We start from the raw sequence: 18,036 nt of genomic DNA, 5'->3' as shown, positions 1-18,036 counted from the left end.
TCTTGGTTTTCTCCGCCTGAGCTGGAATCTGGATCTAAACTGTACGTCTGGATAGAAATGATATTGCTCACCGTTCCTGTTGCACCACTAATGTTATGTTAGGTTTCTGAGGGGCTGTAAGCTAGTGGGAGAGCATGCATAGAAAGGCATGATGGGAAATAAGCACAGCCTCACTCTGTACCAACAGCACCCACAACTCAGAGGTGAATTTCTGATGAACTCCTGCCCCTCTGCAGAAATTATGTCATAAAAACACAACACCGATTGTTGATTTTGTCTAAAAATATCATCGTCTTAATTAAAAGATGACTGGGAACAATTAGACCAGTAGATGCTCAGTGAGGGACTGTAAGGTCAAAGGCAGGAACCTGCATGTAGAAGAAACATTTGTGCAGATGTTAACCAGACCAGATTTTAAATTGGATTTGTTTGATTTTAAACAGACTTTTTGTTATTTATATGTTTACTTTTGTTGTCAACAAAATACTCACTCTGTGATTAAAAATAAACATTGAAGGTTATATTTAAGTACATGTCTATTTAGTTTATAACATCCCTTACAGTTATGCAATAGTTACTTCTCCTGGTAACTAGTTACTTTCATTTAAGTTGTGTTTTTTTTTTTTTATAATTTGCGACTTCTACTCAAAAGTGACTTATATGAGACTTTTTCAGACATAAATAGACTCATATATTCATTATTTTGCCACCAGCAACCGGCATTCTTCTTTTTTTTTTGCTCTTGCAACTTATACTAAAATATGGTAATAATTCAGTTTCTGCTTTGATCAAGTAATCAGTAACTACAATGAATGTGTTGTTAAAAGTAACTTTCTCAACACTGTTGATGAGCCACGTCAGTTTCATGCAGACCAAACTGCTTCCTGTCTTATCGTTGGTTAATGAAGTTTGGACTCCTTTAAAGACGTCAAACTGCAGGAGCTGCAGACGGAACGGGTCAAAGATCAGGCGGTGGGTCACATGATCACACACAGAGATCTGGGAGTGTGAGTTTCTAGAAGCTTGAAAAGTAAACTACTATAAAAAAGAGGGTTATTCTAAGTCTTCATTGCAGTTCATTCAGCACTAAAAGGATTCCATTGGTTTTAATTGTGATCAGACAAATGAGTTCACGTTTACAGGTAAAGGCAGCGCTTCTTCCTCCTTCATTGTGAGGCTGAACTGGAACACTGCCGTGCTGCTGCTGATGGTTTCCCTCTTTTCGGAGGCAGAGGACTCGCAGAAGCCTCACTCTGAGGTTTCCTTAAGTGTAAATCTGTGGCTTTGCATTCCTCAGGATGTGCATGTCTGCAATTTTTGAGAGTTTGTCTGGAGCAGCTTTAGGCAGAGTCCTGCCAGGGCACAGAGCAGCCTCTCTGGAGTCAGCTTTAAGGATCGGGGAAACCAAGTTCACTTGGAACTTGTCCTGCCACAAACGATTATTTTAAAATTCAACTAATCACAGATTATTTTTTGCGAATATTCGACTAATCGGGTCATGCACAAAGTGGATGTAAAACACACATCTTAACCATCATCAGCTTTAAACTAACTAAAAACTTGATATATAGTATTACCTGTGATAATTCTAGTGTGAATGCTGGAAGCTGAATTTGGCTGATGAAGATGCTAGTGCTGAGAGCTGAAGAAGCTGAAATTCAAAGCTGAAAACGCTAAAGCTGAAATCACTCAAGCTGATAGATGAAAATGCTGAAGCTGATTGCCAGCTGAAAATAATACCTAAACTCCAAATTAGCCTAAATAACTGAAAAAACTAAATTAGCCATATTAGCTAGCATGTAAGTGAAATATTAGTTAAACTCCAAATTAGCCTTAAAAAACCTAAATAAATGCCAAAATAGTCCAAAAAGCTAGCAGAATGCCATTATAACTTTCAACTTTACTACACTCTGACCCCATATAATATAAAGTAACGACTAATAGACTATTAAATTATTTGTTGACTATTTTAATTGCCGATTAGTCGTCGATTAGTCGACTAATCGTGGCAGTCGTACCTGGAACACAGTGTGTCCTGGAAATCTGTACATTTGTAGCTTTGAAAGGATTTACTTTAAGGTTTAAAAAACAAAGAGGGCAAAAGAAAACCACAGTCTGCATCGACACAAAGGAGAAGAAGAGGAGAGTGTCATCACCTGGAGGAGTGTACGCATCCATGGAGGTCTGGACCACCAGCGAGCGCCGTTTGGAGGGCATGGGCACGGCCATCTTCCTCTCCACGTGTCGCGCCAGCACCGCCTGCACCGCCTCCGTGTGGACGTCTGAAACAGACGCATCATGTTCACGGAGACGCTCAGCAGGAATGCTGTTTCACCCTAAAGCCACGGCGGCATTCAAGCTAAATGTCAGGAGCTCATTATCGCTTTGGCTGGAGTTTGTCAATAAAGTGTGAAAATTCCCTGCAAATGTCAACATGTTTCAGGAGAAATCAGCTGAGACAGATCTGAAGGGAATATTTGGTAACTTTACTAACATTTGCATATTATTCATCCATTAAGACTATAATTGCTAGATGAAATTCTGTTTTGTTCATTTTTTCATCTATGCATTTTAAATCTGGGATTTAGGATCATAATCTATTAGTTTTACAGTAATTTACAGTAGTTTTTAATTAAAAACACAGAACTTTGAGTATAAATCTAAAAGTTACACCCAAACCATGAAAAATTTGGATTTTTTTTTTTTTATTATTAAATGGAAATAAATTCAATCTATTTTAATCTCGTGCCCATATCTCACTCACAACAGAACAAAAATGTGTATAAAAACTTGCTTTGACTGAGAAATGTTTCCCCTTTGAGCCACTAAATGAGCTCATTTCAAATGTGGGAGCTGTTACTGATCCTGACAAGTAGGGATTTTCTTTCAGTTTAATATCTGTATAACTTTTATTTTTTGTCATGGTTTCCTGCATCCCATCTACCTACCATAAGATTTACACTGAGATTACTCACTGGATGGAAATGTAAAGACACTGAGCTGAAACACTTTTAGTACATTCTTTAATTAGTTGTGAGTAAAATATTAGCATTGGATTTTAACTTTTTTTTGTTTTGATTTAAAAGAGCAGGGCCTTGACTTTGTGTGGCCTGGATTATAGACTTAAAAAAATATATAAATTGCGTGCATGCGAAGGTAGACGCACTGAGTGACCCTTGTCTATAAGGTTTGGTTCCCTCATATCTCAGTTCTCTTCTCCAAAAAATCACCTGTCTGTCTCCTTACGCTCAAGCAAAGTTTTTCTCCTGCATGTTCCCCGTGTCCAAACTGAATTTGGGAATCAAGCCTTCAGTTTTTCTCTGCCTGGAACTCCATCCAAACTGAACTGAAATGGTCTGAACTCACTTCGTTGGGTTTATTCCGCTTTTTTGTGTAACAAAGAAAAAAAACTCCCTACAACACTGCTCATGTTTCTAATGTTCACAATTACACAAGTGTACCTCACTATCACTGTACTTAATGTCAAGCTGCATATAATTGTTGCACTCTCCAAACAATTGTTTATTTTTTATCGCAAAAATCAGTCACTTTATTGTACCTACATTTAAATTGTATATTGTAAATATCCTGAAGACATCCTTTTGTTTATTATATTATTGTTATAAACTGTAACCTTATTTATCAGACCTGCTGACCTCTTGGCCAGGTCACCCTTGAAAAATAAATCCTGATCTCAATGGGCTTTTCATCTGGTTAAATAAAGGTTACAAACAATATAACATTTCAATCAGCTGTAAGAATAAACTAAAAATAACTACTTTTTAAGTAATCTTTTTGGTGCAAAAACAACATTTAAAGAAAGTAAAAAGACTTGTTTCAATAAAAAAATGTCTTGTTTTCTGTCTTGCAGACAGAATAATCTTATCAATAAGGTTTTCAATAATCTTAGTTTGAGAAAACATGTCTTAGTGACCAGATTACAATAAGAATACTTTATAAAACCATTTGTTCTTACTGGGTTGGCAGGTTTTTTTTGTGTTTATTTAAAGAAAACCCTTTAATGGAATTTTAAACTTCTTTCTTGAAGTGGACCTCAGAGTCTCCTTACAGTTTAGCTCACAGTTTGTTGGTTAGAAAAGACAGAACAAACAGATGACAGAGGTTTTATGCTGAGTCTCTGCAGAAACGCTGGAGTTGTCGTACCTGATCTGTAGCGCTCATCTCTGGTGCCTGAGGTTCTCCGCCGGTGGAAACGAGCAGCAGAGGGAGGGCCGAGCGGGGCCCGGTGAGACATGGGCCCCTCCATACCTACAGAGGCAGGCAGGTGAGCAGGCACACACACATATATATACAGTCAAGAGAGCGACACTCACGGGACAAAAGCAAAAACAGAGGGCCGAAAAGAAACACAAACATGGAGGTGATTTGGTTTGGCAGAAAAATCCTATTTTTCTGAATTGATAAAACATAATCATAAGAAACTTAAAAAAAATCAAATGTGGTTTTGTGTGTCCAACACCCTTGAGTGTTGGTGATCCTTCCCTCTTACAGGAAGTGATGGATAAACGCGGCGAGCTGTGCAGGAGCGACTGGCGCTCTACGGATTCAGAGGAGCAGGCCCAAGCTGAGCTCCAGGGAGCCCCAACCCTCAAGTCCCGACGGCGGCTGAGGACGCGATCGATGCAGCAGGACTGTGTTTGAACCGCATCGATCCTCTGACAGCGGAGAGTTTTATCTGAGAGGGGTGTGGAGGGGTCAGAGGTCGCTAAATTACCTCCAGTAAATGCCCTGATCAGCTTGGACCTCTTCTTCTCATAACCCTTCTGAGTGATGTCTCCTGCAAACAGATAGAAATAAATAGAATGAGAGAGCCAGCGGAGGCCGCATGGGGGGGCGCTTTTGGTCTAGTGTTTTTAGACCGTCTGTGGGTCCGGACAGCCGGCCTCCTCTGTCTCTCCCAGTCTTTAATGTCTGTTTGTTAATTAAAGAGAAAATGGGAACAGAAATAAAACAAACTCATGAAGGATGGACGATGAAACTGAGAAAATCATGAGGGATCAGGGACTCTGACGGTGGATTCAGGTGTCACTTTATTTCATTCACAGTGAAACGTCTGAAGCCCCCCAGCTCTTAATCTGCTGCATAGCAGAAGCAGAGCATCCTTCACGTGAGGGCAGAAACTTTTCCCACACTCATCTTCATGCTTTCCCGCAGCATCCATCTACTTCAACTCTTCTGAGTCTTAACAATGACTCCTAACAGAACTGTGGACCACATGTCGTCTTTCTTTATCACATCTCTTTCAGATCTAAAAATTGAAAGTTATGCAGGAGAATGAAGCTGAATTATGGAAAAGTGTAGTGGAAGCTGAGGTCAGAGGTGAGTTTGGTTTCAAGCCCAGACAGACAATCACAGATGTTGTCTTAGAGGATGTTTCTATAGAAGAACAGAGTAGGTCAGAAGGATCTTCTTTGTGTTTTTGTAGATCTATAGAAAGTCAATGACAGGATCCAGAGAGAGGAGCTGTTGTTTGGATGAGGAAGTCTGGAGAATCAGAGAAGAATGTTGGAGATGTTCAGGACATGGATGAGAGCTGGAAGATAGTGGAGAGATGTTCTATAAGAGCAGATTTGAGCTCCTCCTTGTTTGCTTTGGTGATGGACAGACTAATATATGAGGTTAATAGGAGTCTCTGTAGATCCTGATGTTTGCAGATGACATTGTGATCTATAGTGAGAGGAGGAAACAGGTGGAGGAACAACGAGAGAGGTGGAGGTTTGCTCTGGAAATGAGAGGAATGAGGAACTGAAGAGGAACATTGAGGGTGCAGATATGGAGAAGGTGGAGGACATTAGTTCTTTGGGTCAACAGTCCAGAACAACAGAGATTGAGGTAAAGATTTAAAGAGGCGTCTGCAAGCAGAAGATGCTGTAAATATGATTCCTGAAGGTGAAGAGATGCTTTGTTCAAGCTAATAAAGAGGTGGTCCATGCCAACATCGATCTGTTAATATGAGGTTTGTCCTGTTTTCAAATCCAGAATGAGGATCTGGTTCCATTGCTGAAGGTGGATTCTGTTTATCTTCATAGTTTTTTTTTTAAAACATTTTTTCATTTTATTTAATAGCAAAAATCAAAGAAAACAATCAGTTATTGAACTGACATAATTGATGTTTAACCCTGAATGTTCTTCAACAGAAGAAGCTTTGAATCGATGTCAAACACCTGAGTTTGATTATTTGGAGCACTGGTTGTTAGTTTCTGCTTTAGTTATCTTATTTGAAATGATCTTTTCACTGGACCATATTTGTTTGTCAGCTTCAGCAGCCTCTCATACAAAGTCTTCAAAGTCATTATTAAACTGATCCATGTGTTTTTGTTAGAAGTGGAGACCGTGATATCATTTTAGCATTTCTATGAAGAAAAGTTAAATAAGCAGAAATGTCAAGCTTGGTATATCTAATTGCTGACTGAACTGTCTTTAATAGCTGCTCTAATTGTAAACAGACTGCATGACAATACATTTGTATCGCTTTTGTTTTAGGTTTTTGTTAGGATGTCTTGCATGTTAATGACTCCATCATTGCTCCTAAAATTACTGCTTCAAAGCATTTATTACATGACATTACCACACAACAACCAAAGCAGTTTTCACGACTCATGCTTCGGCAGAACAAGTCTATGAATGTGTCCCAGACAGCATCACCAGTCCTCTCTTCAGACTGAACTGGACTGAGAGCAGCAGGAAGTGGAGGACAGACAGAGAGGTCAGTGTGGAAGAGGGTGGGGGGTGTCTCTCTGCTGCTATGGCAACCTCCTTCGACCAACATAAACAAGAACATCTATCAATCGCTGGACCCTCGGGACCTCACAGCTGGCTTAATGTGAGCTAATGTGTCCTTGTTTGTCCCAATTAAAGGCTCCTAAACTGCTTCACACCAGTTTGCCAATGATGGATTCCTGTTTGACAGCCAGAGTCTGAAGACGTCCTACAGAGCATGACACGTCTAAAAAAGGACCCGACTTCATCTAGAAAGGCTGACATAACGAATGATCTTCATTCAATATAAGAGATTGAACTTTCAATGCCTTAGTCAGGTTGTCTCCTAATACCTTAAACATTTGCAATAATCATGGAGATCTTCAACTATTAAGGAGCCTTGAGTTATTTTTTCCTGTTTACGAGCTAAATATTATTTTTAAGGTTATATAATTTCTATAGTCTCTTTTCTAATGAAAATGTATGGTGTTTAATGACATGTCAAAGGGGGCACAATCCAGAACTCTGGTGTTTCAGTTCTGAAATATTCACAACAACATCCAGTTTAACAAAACATTCACTGGAAATTCTTTTTTTTGTTTTTTTTTAAAAGGTGACATTCTGGAGGGAGATGGATGAGAAGCTCAAGCGTCTCTGTAGAGGTGATGGGATCTGACTGTAACAGACATGTGGGTGAAGGAAACAGATGATAAGATGGAGAAGTTTGGTGTTCAGGACAGGAATATAGAAAGACAGATGGTGGTGGACTTTGAAAAAGAATAGAAATGTCAGTGGTGAAGACATTATCCTAAAGAAGAGAGGAGCTCCAGGAGATAATGGATCAGTGACTTCAAAGTTGTGGTTGGAGAGATTAACAGGACAGCAGAGGATGGTGGTATGAGGATGACTGTGATGGTGAGGAAGATGAAGAGGACTAAGTGATGGAAGCTGATGAAAGAAGAGTACTGTGTGACTTTTAGGGATGAGATGAAACAGGTTTTGGAGATCAGGGGGTTCTTCCAGATGATTGGACAGTTGAAGCTACAGTGATCATGGAGACTGATAGGAAGGGACTGGATCTTTCATCTGTTAGAGCACAGAGCTGGAGAAAAAGTGGATGCTATGGAGCAGGAAGTGATGAAGATCAGTGAAGATGAAGTGAGGGAAGACAGGGAGTCCTGACAACATTCTTGTGGAGGAATGGACGAGTTTAGAAGAGGAGGCAGTAGAGATATGTGTATATATACAGTATATACAGTATATATATGGATAGATATATAAAGATGCAACGATTATTTGTAGATCGGTAAAATACCAATTCATCGTTCCAGAAAATGAAAAAATCAGTTTTGTCACAGCCTCTGCCTGCATGTAGAAATGCAGAGCTGATAACATTTCCTCATGCACGCTCGCTGCGTGTGGCTGCATGCTCTTCACTGCGCTTCCCTCCTGGGAAATTCTCGCACCTCCTTTGGATTTAAAAGTTTCACACAAGTCAGACCCTCCAGGATTTCGCGATGTTGTGATTGTAAATTCAAGCAAAGCCAAGATCTGTTCCTCACCCTGCAACGTTACATTTTCACCACATCATCTACAACCAGCCCACCAGGACAACAGTCATGGGTGATAACGTAGCTTCACAACTGTTTCCCTTGTGAGTTCTTCCTATGAGCTGTCATCTGTTCTCTGCGAGCTTCGCGTGAACAGTCATTTGCTCTGACTGCGTGGACAGGCAAGTGCGAGCGCAGTGGCTGGGCGGTGGATTAAGCTGAGCGAGAGCGGAGGATTCCGTCATGAACGAGTATGAAAGTATAATTGATTATTTCAGTATTATGAATAATTGTTAATTTGTATTGAATTCTTCCTTTTAATAGTAAAACAGACAGTCTGATGTAAGGGGCAGAAAGAAAACATATTTGGCCCTAAGAGGTAGGTCCCACAGGATTTGACAGGCGTATCACAGGTAAAAAAGTTGTAAAATCTGTCACACGCGCTTAGACGTGTCAACTTTATGCATGCTCGTGGAGTTACAGTGACACAGACGCCATAGTCCATTCCTCTGCCACTCCTCTGCTAGAGCACTCCCTACTCGCGTATAAGCGCGTCCTCCCTCAATCAGCCACTAAACAGACGCTGTAAGCGGCGATAAAAGCAGACCAGCCAGGGAAACAGCCGAGTGCGGAATTTCGGCGTCCAAGCACGCATTCCTGCATTCACTCCACAGCCCGATCTCGCACTGAAACTGCTGTTGCTTTGCCATTTAACAGCCATTGCACGGCGATACCACTGGTACCACATGCAGTCACCCACGGCCTCAATTTTTGTGCAGTTCAAAAACTATTTCCGTGCGTAACGGTGGACAAATTTTGTACCACGTGTATGCGCGTCGATTCTGCGCCCCTATATTGCCCATTGCACTACCAGTTCACTCGTAACACTACCTGTATCCCAGGGATGAAGTTTTTTCCGTGCTCCAGCCATGATATGGCCGTGAAAGCCGATGGGACCGGGGCTTAAAATGCCTTTAATTCATTGTGTTGAGATAAAAAAATAGAAATCCTGACTTTAAAACTGTGAATCGAATTGTTACATCTCAACTATATACATATATATGTGTGTATACTTTCAGTGCAAGAAAACTCAGTTTTTTATCTGTACGTTTTTGTGTCAAAGGCGTCAGAAGGTAAACAGACGTAAGGAGGGCACAGATGAAAAGTGAATCTAGATTGTTCCATAACTGCACTCATGAACCAGCTGCAGACTTGTGTTTAAACAGCAGAGAAAAAGTGTTATTTAAGGACTATTTTTAGCAGCAGATTCATCCACAGCCACAGAGAGTATTTCCTGCTTCAGGATGATTTATTCAGGACTGACTGAATGTGAACCACCATGTCTTTAATGAAGGACCTGAGGGTCACTGGTGTGTTAGTGGTTGGACAGCAGAACAGATCAAGGCAACTTTAACACAGATTTTTTGCAGTTATTCTTTAAAAACCAGGATGATGGAGTTCAAAATACAATCCCACATAGTCTATTTAAGGGCCCATCCCCCACCCCACCCCCCTGAGAATCTATTCCAAATGACAGAAATAATGCTGCATCTGCGCTCCAGGTTCATGCATCCGTCTGTGTGCAAACTTGTAACTGAATGAAGCAGAATTACCGTCCAAACTGGAATGACTGGAAATCGGCCTCATTCATGCACGCAGAAAGCTCCTTCTGTGTCCCTGCTGGACAAATATTCAGGAGGAGCCTGAACAGAGCATGCTCCAGTTTTTGGATCCTTTCTTAAGAATGGAAGGCACGCTAACAGACCGAGGAGACAAAGCAGCAGGGGCGGCCTCGGAGCTGCCCTGAGTCTAAAAGTGTGCAAAAATAAACAAAACAAGCTTCCGATGTTCATGTTTTCATCAAGCAAACTGAGAGAAACAGATCAGTTTGGAAGAGAGCAGAAAACCGGCCTTTCATAACCTGATGGAGGACAGCAGCCAGAACATCTGGGTCTAATATCCTCCTGTGTTCACGTGTCTGTGTCAGTGTGAGATCAGCTGCAGTGTAACAGCATTCCTTGTTCTTCTGTTTCTCTGTCTCGCTCACACACATGGTCCATAGGGAGAAGCCATCTTCCACTTGCAGCTTAAAAGAACAGGGAGGGAGTTGCCTGGCAACGGTTCTCCTGGAAAAGGCACGAGACGGCCATCTTGGATTTGGATCGTCAGATGTGGGAGGCGGGCTGCTGGTACCTGCCTGAGCCGAAGGATGAGTGTGCGAGTGAGCCTGAATCTGTCCCGCCATCTTAGCCCCTCCCCTGACGGTCAGCTGTTTGGGTGCAGCGAGGATCGATGGTGATGAAGACGCAAAGCCTTCAACACGTCTCATCCTCAGAGATGATGTTCTGTCAGCATTAAAGGCTGCGTTCCGTCTCTTACAAACAGCTTTCACGGACGTTTCTCAGAATCTAAACATAGAGTGATTACATCCCTTATTTGCTAGCTGCTTTCATGTGTTTTTTTTACATAAACTGTTAATGGCTGTTGGAAATTCAGATTGAGTTCACTTGTTTTCAGACATGAGAAAAAAAGCACAAAAACACAATTACTTTATCATCTTTTCAGTCCTCCTTTAAGATGAAAATTCGTTCAAAGACCCACTCCCATAAAAACGCTTTTTTGTGTTTTTTTCATGTTCTTGTAGCTTTTGTTTCATAATTGATAATATATATTATAATTTAAGATCAAAACTGCATTTCTGAGTATTTCTTTATTCAAATTGTGATAGATTTGGAGTTTGAAAAAGCTCTGATTTGTGACGCAGAAACTGATACATGATGCATCCACTCAGACAAATAGATCCATGAACATCTTAGTTTCCTCGTCTGAGCTGGAATCTGGATCAAAGCTGTACAGCTGGATAACGACGATATTGATTATAGTTTTTTTTGTTTTGCTTTTATGCACCGCTAGTGTCAGGTTGGGGTTTTGAGGAGCTGTGAGGTAGTAGGAGAGAGTGTAAACAAAGGAATGCTGGGATATCCACAAAGGGTTACTTCAACGCCAACAGTCCCGCCCCTACAACCCAGAGGTGAATTTCTAAGAACTCTTGCTGCTCTGTAACAACTATATCCCAGAAACAAAACAAGTTTTTACCATCACCAGAATGAAAAGAGCACTGGGAATGATTGAAAGAGAAAAGTGTGATGAATGAGTGATGGAACACAGACCTCATTTACCAATTCTTTATGATTATAAAAGCAACAGTTAATAATGTATCCCATCAGGTTTTCAGGCAAAACCTCAACTGATAAACATCAGATTATCAGGATGGTTATTCAGTATAACTTTGCATTTTGATTCAGCTTTCTAAAAAGATCAGTTTCCTGTTTCTGAACAGTTTCCCATCTCTGCTGTCTTTCAATGAAGGTTTAATCACTAAAAAAATATATTTGAGTCATGGAGTTGATCAATTATTTTGAATTTTAGTGGATAAAATCAATTTCCAAAACTAAAATAAACTCAAATATCAATCTCAGAAATCCTCCTCCGATTAGATTATCGTCTGCAGACGCGTCTGACTGACAGGAGTTCATGTTCTACTCTTCAAGAGGTTTCCACTCACCATGAATGGAAGTGAACAAACCACAGCAGCAAATGTTCCCACACAGATTTACCTGAACACTTTGTTCCTGAAACTGGGAGATAATTTGTCTGATGAATGTGTGCACACATGAAAAAGAAGAGCTGCAGCTCAGTGAGTCTGTGAGGAGCAACGCAAAGCCTCAGAAACCGAATGAAGCCGCGCTTCAGCTGCTGCTTTCACCCAAATCTACTATTTTGCTTCTTTCACTGTTATCTCATTCAGTTTTTTGGAGGACTTTCACCTACTTTGATATGTGTTGTTGTGGTAATCCTCACACTAGAACTACAACACACTCATCATCAGACATCACAACTGTCTCACACACCTCATTATTTTGTGAATGAACAGAAAAACAGATGAATGATTTATGCAGTTGCAGAAAGAAAATACTCACAGCAGAAAAGTGTTCAGGTAAATCAGCACCATGAAAAACATCCTTCATTCAACTCTTATAAAACTAAAACTCAAAACCATCCGCCCGCCCATCCCTCCCTACATCTGTCTGTCCATCCATCCATCCATCCGTCCATCCATCCATCCATCCATACCTACAGCCATAAATACATACATGCATCCATCCCTCCCTACATCTGTCTGTCCATCCATCCATCCATCCGTCCATCCATCCATCCATCCGTCCATCCATCCATCCATCCATCCATCCATCCATCCATCCATACCTACAGCCAATAATACATACATCCACCCATCCCTCCCTACATCTGTCTGTCCATCCATCCATACATACATACAGCCATAAATACATACATGCATCCATCCCTCCCTACATCTGTCTGTCCATCCATCCATCCATCCGTCCGTCCATCCATCCATCCATACATACATACAGCCAATAATGCATACATCCACCCATTCCTCCCTACATCTGTCTTGTCGATCCATCCCTCCATCATCCAACCATCCATCCATCCATCCATCCATCTATCCATCCATTTATCCATCTATCTATCTATCCATCCATCCATACATTCATATATACATCCATCCATACATTCATATATACATCCATCCGCCCGTCCACTTTAGTGAACAAAAGTCTCATTCAAGCTGGACTCTGACAGTACTGTGTTTTACCAGAATCAATCAAAAACTGTGAGTTTTGATAAAAACATAAAAGAAACATGATATTTACTGTACTTTAGACCAAGAATAAACAGAAGAAAAGTGAGCTGTTTCAGTTTAGGCCAAGAAACACAACAGAAATGTATCTGGAAAGTGTGGTGCGGTCACATTAACTCAATGCAGGTGAGGCTTCACCTTCAGCTGGACATGATAGGTAATAGAAGAGCATAAAGCACTAATCAAAGCACTAGTCTGAAGGTTGACCTGGTTAGTAGTAGCTAGGATTAAAGAAGCAGGACAAAGCCTCTCTGCTGTAAAGGAAAGACATTGGTGAACGGCTGATTTCAACTTGTTTTCCTCCTTTAAGCAGCAGTTTCGTTCTTCCACTCGGATTGTATGAAACAAATGTTGAGACCCGACATTTACAACCTGCTCCAAAATGAACAGCTCCGTGTAAGGAGTGTTGTAACAACGGAGTGACGAAAATGTCAAGGACTGAAATCTGGCAACAATTATCCCATCATTTTGACATTTATCTCGCTCAAAGCGACTAAATGCTTTCTGACTTAAAGGGAGCGTCTTGAAGAACGCTCGTGAGAAGATGCTGTGGACTCTGAAGTGACGACTGACTCGCTGGACCCTGACATTAGACACTGTTGACACTTTGTTTGAGGCAGCTTAGGTCTGCAATTACGCCATTCACCCGGTCAATCAGCGTCTCAGGTGCTGGGGCTTTAACAAACCCACATCACTGCAGAAATGTCTGCTCCCATAATGCTTTGCTGTGTCTCAGGATGCTCAAACGGGCTGCGGTAAACACAGGTGAAGACACGATGGATATTTTATTTATTTAAACGTCTTCACCAACAGGCCAAAGCCAAATAAGAGGTGATTTGTGTTTGTTTACTCATTTGTTTAGATTCAGATTCAGATTTTGAAAAAATATTCCCATCGAATTGAGAATTGCCAATTTAAATAACACTGACACATAGCTGAGTAAAAATTCTGATTCATCAAATCCAGAAAATGCATAATTACAATAATAAATCTGTAAATCTATTTTCTTTTCATGTGATTTCTTTAGATTTTAGGAACACTACTGATATTCTGCTTGTGTACTCCTAATTTCCACCTTTTGTTCATCTTAAATAAAACTGTTTTATATTGCCAGAAAAAACTGAGTGACAATATTCAATAATAACATTTTGATTCAGAAGTCTAATTAAACCGTGAACTTCTGATTTCAAAGGAGTAAATATGCAAACGACTACATGGCAAAAGCACTGAGAACGACGGTTCAAATACTGATGTCAACATTCTGGAAAGAAAAGTTAAAAAAAAAGTACTAAATGTGAGATAAAATGAATGATTTGTATGAGATCAGGTTACAAAGTAGCCCAGAATGACGGAAGCTTTTCTACTGAAAACTGAATCATTAATGAAAGAAACATCAGAGTTTAGTGCTAGCATCTGTGCAGCCATCTCCTGCTCTCTGCATTCAGCTTCTTTCTCCTGTGTGGTCACAGCCAGTCCACCCACCAAGCCGCCATGGAAACCAAATGTACCTCCAGCAGGCACACTCACACACAGCTGCAGTCCTGCATGCGTCATGCTCGGGGGACCTTGGGCTGTGACACTCACATGCAGAGACCCGGACCATAGAGCGTCCTCTATCTCCCACTCATTTGTCCACAGCAAAGGGGGACACATGGATACACAAACACGGTCGTTTGCAGCAGCAGATAACGATGGCGGCGGCAGACGGACAGAGAGCCAGGGCGCTCTGTCAGAGCAGTGGGTTAAGATGCCACCAGTGAAAACTTCGGGAGGTCAGCTGACGGGCTTCAGCAGAGCTGATCTTGCATTCTGGCTGGAGTTAAACCCAGAAAAGGAGCAGTTACACCAGCCAACAGAAGCACTGCGAGACCCGACTCCCCAGCAGCAGCACTGACAGCTCTGCTGCATCTCCATTCATCTCTTCATTACGGACTCATAAGGAGCAGCTCCAATTATCTCAAAGGCCAAATAGGCGACCTAATTAAATACCCAGGAGATTACACCACCACCAGTTAGAGAAGAAAGGGGAAAAGGGTTTTTCCACGGTTCTGCATCCAAGCTGACAGCTCAGAGCGCCTCATCACTACAAAAACCAACAGGATTCCCATGTCCATGGCAGCCATTTCTCAATTCAGAAAAACTAACACCTGTTTCAGCTTTCTGCCTCTATTACTTGAAGCAACCTAAAGATTAAGAGGCAGTTAGCTAACGAATACATCCTGAAATGATCTGACTCAACTTAAGAAGAATACTCTTGACAGACGAGAGCTACGAGCTCCTGGGAGCTGGAAGTATTCAGAAAACAAAACCTGCTCACAGGATCACTTTTTCTTTGTTTATGATTAGAGGAAAACAACAGATTCCATTTTTTAATTCCGTGTTTTCATTAGGGCTGTGAACATTGTAACGAATTAACGCACGCAATTAATCAAAAAGAATTAACTTGTCAATATGTATTAACGCAAATGAATCGAAGAAACAGTCCTTCGCTTTAACGCTGCGGTTCAGGCTTCCATAGCAAGCCTTAAAACATTGAGGCGCATATTATCCCGCCTATACCATTGTTATTTACAAAATAAATAAATATTCAGTAAGTTTTCAGTACTTTGTTCTTGCTATTTTTGTGGTTTAGATCACTTTTTCACAAAAAGTGGACAATTTGATCCATAGTCCAGAGCCATATTCTACAAATATATTTTTCCTGGTAAAACATTGTGATTAATTATGGTTTATCCCAACACAAAAGTGCAATTAATCAGATTTTTTTCGTAATCGATTGACAGCAGTAATTAAAAATAAATAATCTAAATGAAGAGTTTTGTGTGTGATTTCATATTGTGATAAGTGGTCAGTAAATACTGAGACTCCAAAAATATATATAGCGATTATCGAAATTAATTTTTTCCAGGTTTATGATTAATTCGTTAATTTTTATTAATCGATTCCTGGCCCTAGTTTTCATGCAAATGCAACAACTAAATTCTCAAAATACAAAACCCAATTCATGAAAGTTTCACATTTCAATCAATAAAAAAGGTCAATCACACAGATGTCAATCCTCTTTAACACTTTGGGGTTGATGCTGCTGCAGGTACCAGGACATTTCAGACAGAACAACCAATGAATGAACAGCTGAGAAAGCTTCACCTGGAAAGAGCTAGAACTCACTGCTCCATATCATGAGGTCAGAGTGCAAAGTCATCTGAAAACCATCAAAGATTTAAAGAAAGGGGAGAAATGAAGGCCAGTTTATTCAATGTCCAGAGTTAGACAACACAGCACCAACTGATCCAGGAATGTTCTAGAAACCTCTGTGGAAGAACACAAAGCTCCCCGTCTGCAGAAAGACACCATATGTGAAGAACAGCAAAGCTCTGTAAACAAACACCTTTGAGAAACCACAGGCCTCATCAGTCTGATGGCAGTGGTGCATGCTGGGAAGATGGAGGAGCTAACCTTGTTTTGGACCCAAAACCTGAGCAGAACCCCTGCAGGAGTGTCCAGACCACCACGTCAGCTGCAGGCCGGGATTGTTAGGAAGTAGTTCTGAAGATGAGGAGTCTGCTGCTCAGGAGTTCTGAGTTATCAGCATGTGCTGTGATGTTAGAACATGTCTTGTTGCACTAACAGTCTGAATGGTTTATTGATCCAGCAGAGAGCAGAGCTCAGAAGAACAGCATGTTCTTCAGCTTTAACGCTCAAGAACATATCAGATTACAGGTTTTAAACCCGCCTCACTGCACCAGGGAGCCTCATCCTGTAAAACACGACGGTTTCGCCTGACGTCGTCGTCCTCGAAGGCTGATGGCGAACCCTCAGCTCAGTTCGAACATTGATTTTTCAGTCGATCTGAATGCTTTTGATCCACGCTGAAATTACACAACACACCCACAGTGGAGCAGTGAGGATGGTGAGGGTGACTGACGGACACAGACGTAATCTGGAACAGGCAGAACAACAGCTGACTGACAGCTTCTCAGAACACAGCCATGCATCACGCAGAGAGCTGTCAGCAGTGTGTCCCAATCCGGACTGGAAACCAGATTTAGCCACATTATCCGTCACTGCAGTGTGGACGGAGAAGACAGAGGCGGAAGCATTGTTCTGGTCTCAGAATCATCAGTTTCCCTGCACTGGTTCCAGAACACTGTGATCCACCAACACCAGTTTGAGCCCATTTTCCTCCTGAGAGCTTTTCTCATTCGTGATAAAAGTGCTGGATGTTCCCCTGCTCGCGCCGCTTTTCTCCTTCACAATCTACTAGAATGATCGTGTTAACGGTTGAAAAGTTACAGCAAATCAAAGAACATAAACACTGGAGCTCCGGTGTTAAAGGGTTAATTGAAGGCTAGCTCTGAAGCTACAATCGGAAACTTGCGTATAAGCGACTATTTCCAGTTAAATGTTTATGGAAATACGTTCAAAAGTCAAGTTCAACCATCGCTACGCACATTTAAAGACACTATTTGGGCTCTATTTGCAAAATGCATCCATTGAACATTTTAAAATTTGAATTATTTGGGCTGAAATTCCCTTTTTTCAGCTTCAGAATCCACTGAAATTGTGCTAATTTTGTAGTTTGAAGAACATGGATTATTTTGCTGTCGCCGGACATGTCCCCGGTGTTAAACTGCATCAGTGGACTCGTGCCCGGCCAGGTAAACTTTGTCCTGACTGACTCCGGGGTTCCATCTTTAAAAAAGTCTGACGTTTCCTGAAAACGGCTGGAGGGGATTTTTACCAGCTTGCATTGTTTCAGGTCACGTTTGTCTTTAAAACGACTTTTGATCCTCATTCGACACAGAAGTGATCATTCAGAACCAACCACTGGCGGGGCCCCACCATGGCCCCCACCACCGCTCTTTGAGGGCGGAGAAAGACGGGCAAGTCTCCGATCATGCCATAATAGCTACTAATCACAGCAGCTTAGTGAGTTTTGGCAAACGGTTGGATCACCAATTTGACAAAGGGTCAAAGGTCAGGACCGATGCCACACACACAACACCAACATGGCTCTAAACCAGAAACCCGCAGCGCCGC

General features: G+C 41.3%; 1 protein-coding gene across 4 annotated transcripts in view; it reads right to left on the bottom strand.

Moving 5' to 3' along the window:
- The window catches only part of LOC112139037 (disco-interacting protein 2 homolog C), a 65,267-nt gene that overhangs the window by 40,699 nt on the left and 6,532 nt on the right, over positions 1 to 18,036 (bottom strand). For 3 of the 4 annotated variants that reach the window (XM_024261732.2, XM_024261729.2, XM_036217378.1), the window contains exons 2-4: positions 4,736 to 4,798; positions 4,165 to 4,269; positions 2,157 to 2,282 (exon numbers count right to left, since the gene is read on the bottom strand). In XM_024261732.2, coding sequence (XP_024117500.1) covers positions 2,157 to 2,282; positions 4,165 to 4,269; positions 4,736 to 4,798 — 294 coding nt within the window. The remainder of the gene's footprint in view (positions 1 to 2,156; positions 2,283 to 4,164; positions 4,270 to 4,735; positions 4,799 to 18,036) is intronic. The other variant, XM_024261730.2, reaches the window with a different exon arrangement.

This window comes from Oryzias melastigma, linkage group LG20, assembly GCF_002922805.2.
Source record: "Oryzias melastigma strain HK-1 linkage group LG20, ASM292280v2, whole genome shotgun sequence".
NCBI classification, from domain to species: domain Eukaryota; kingdom Metazoa; phylum Chordata; class Actinopteri; order Beloniformes; family Adrianichthyidae; genus Oryzias; species Oryzias melastigma.
The sequence above is the reverse complement of the archived record's forward strand: the minus strand, read 5'-3'. Positions and strand labels throughout refer to the sequence as shown.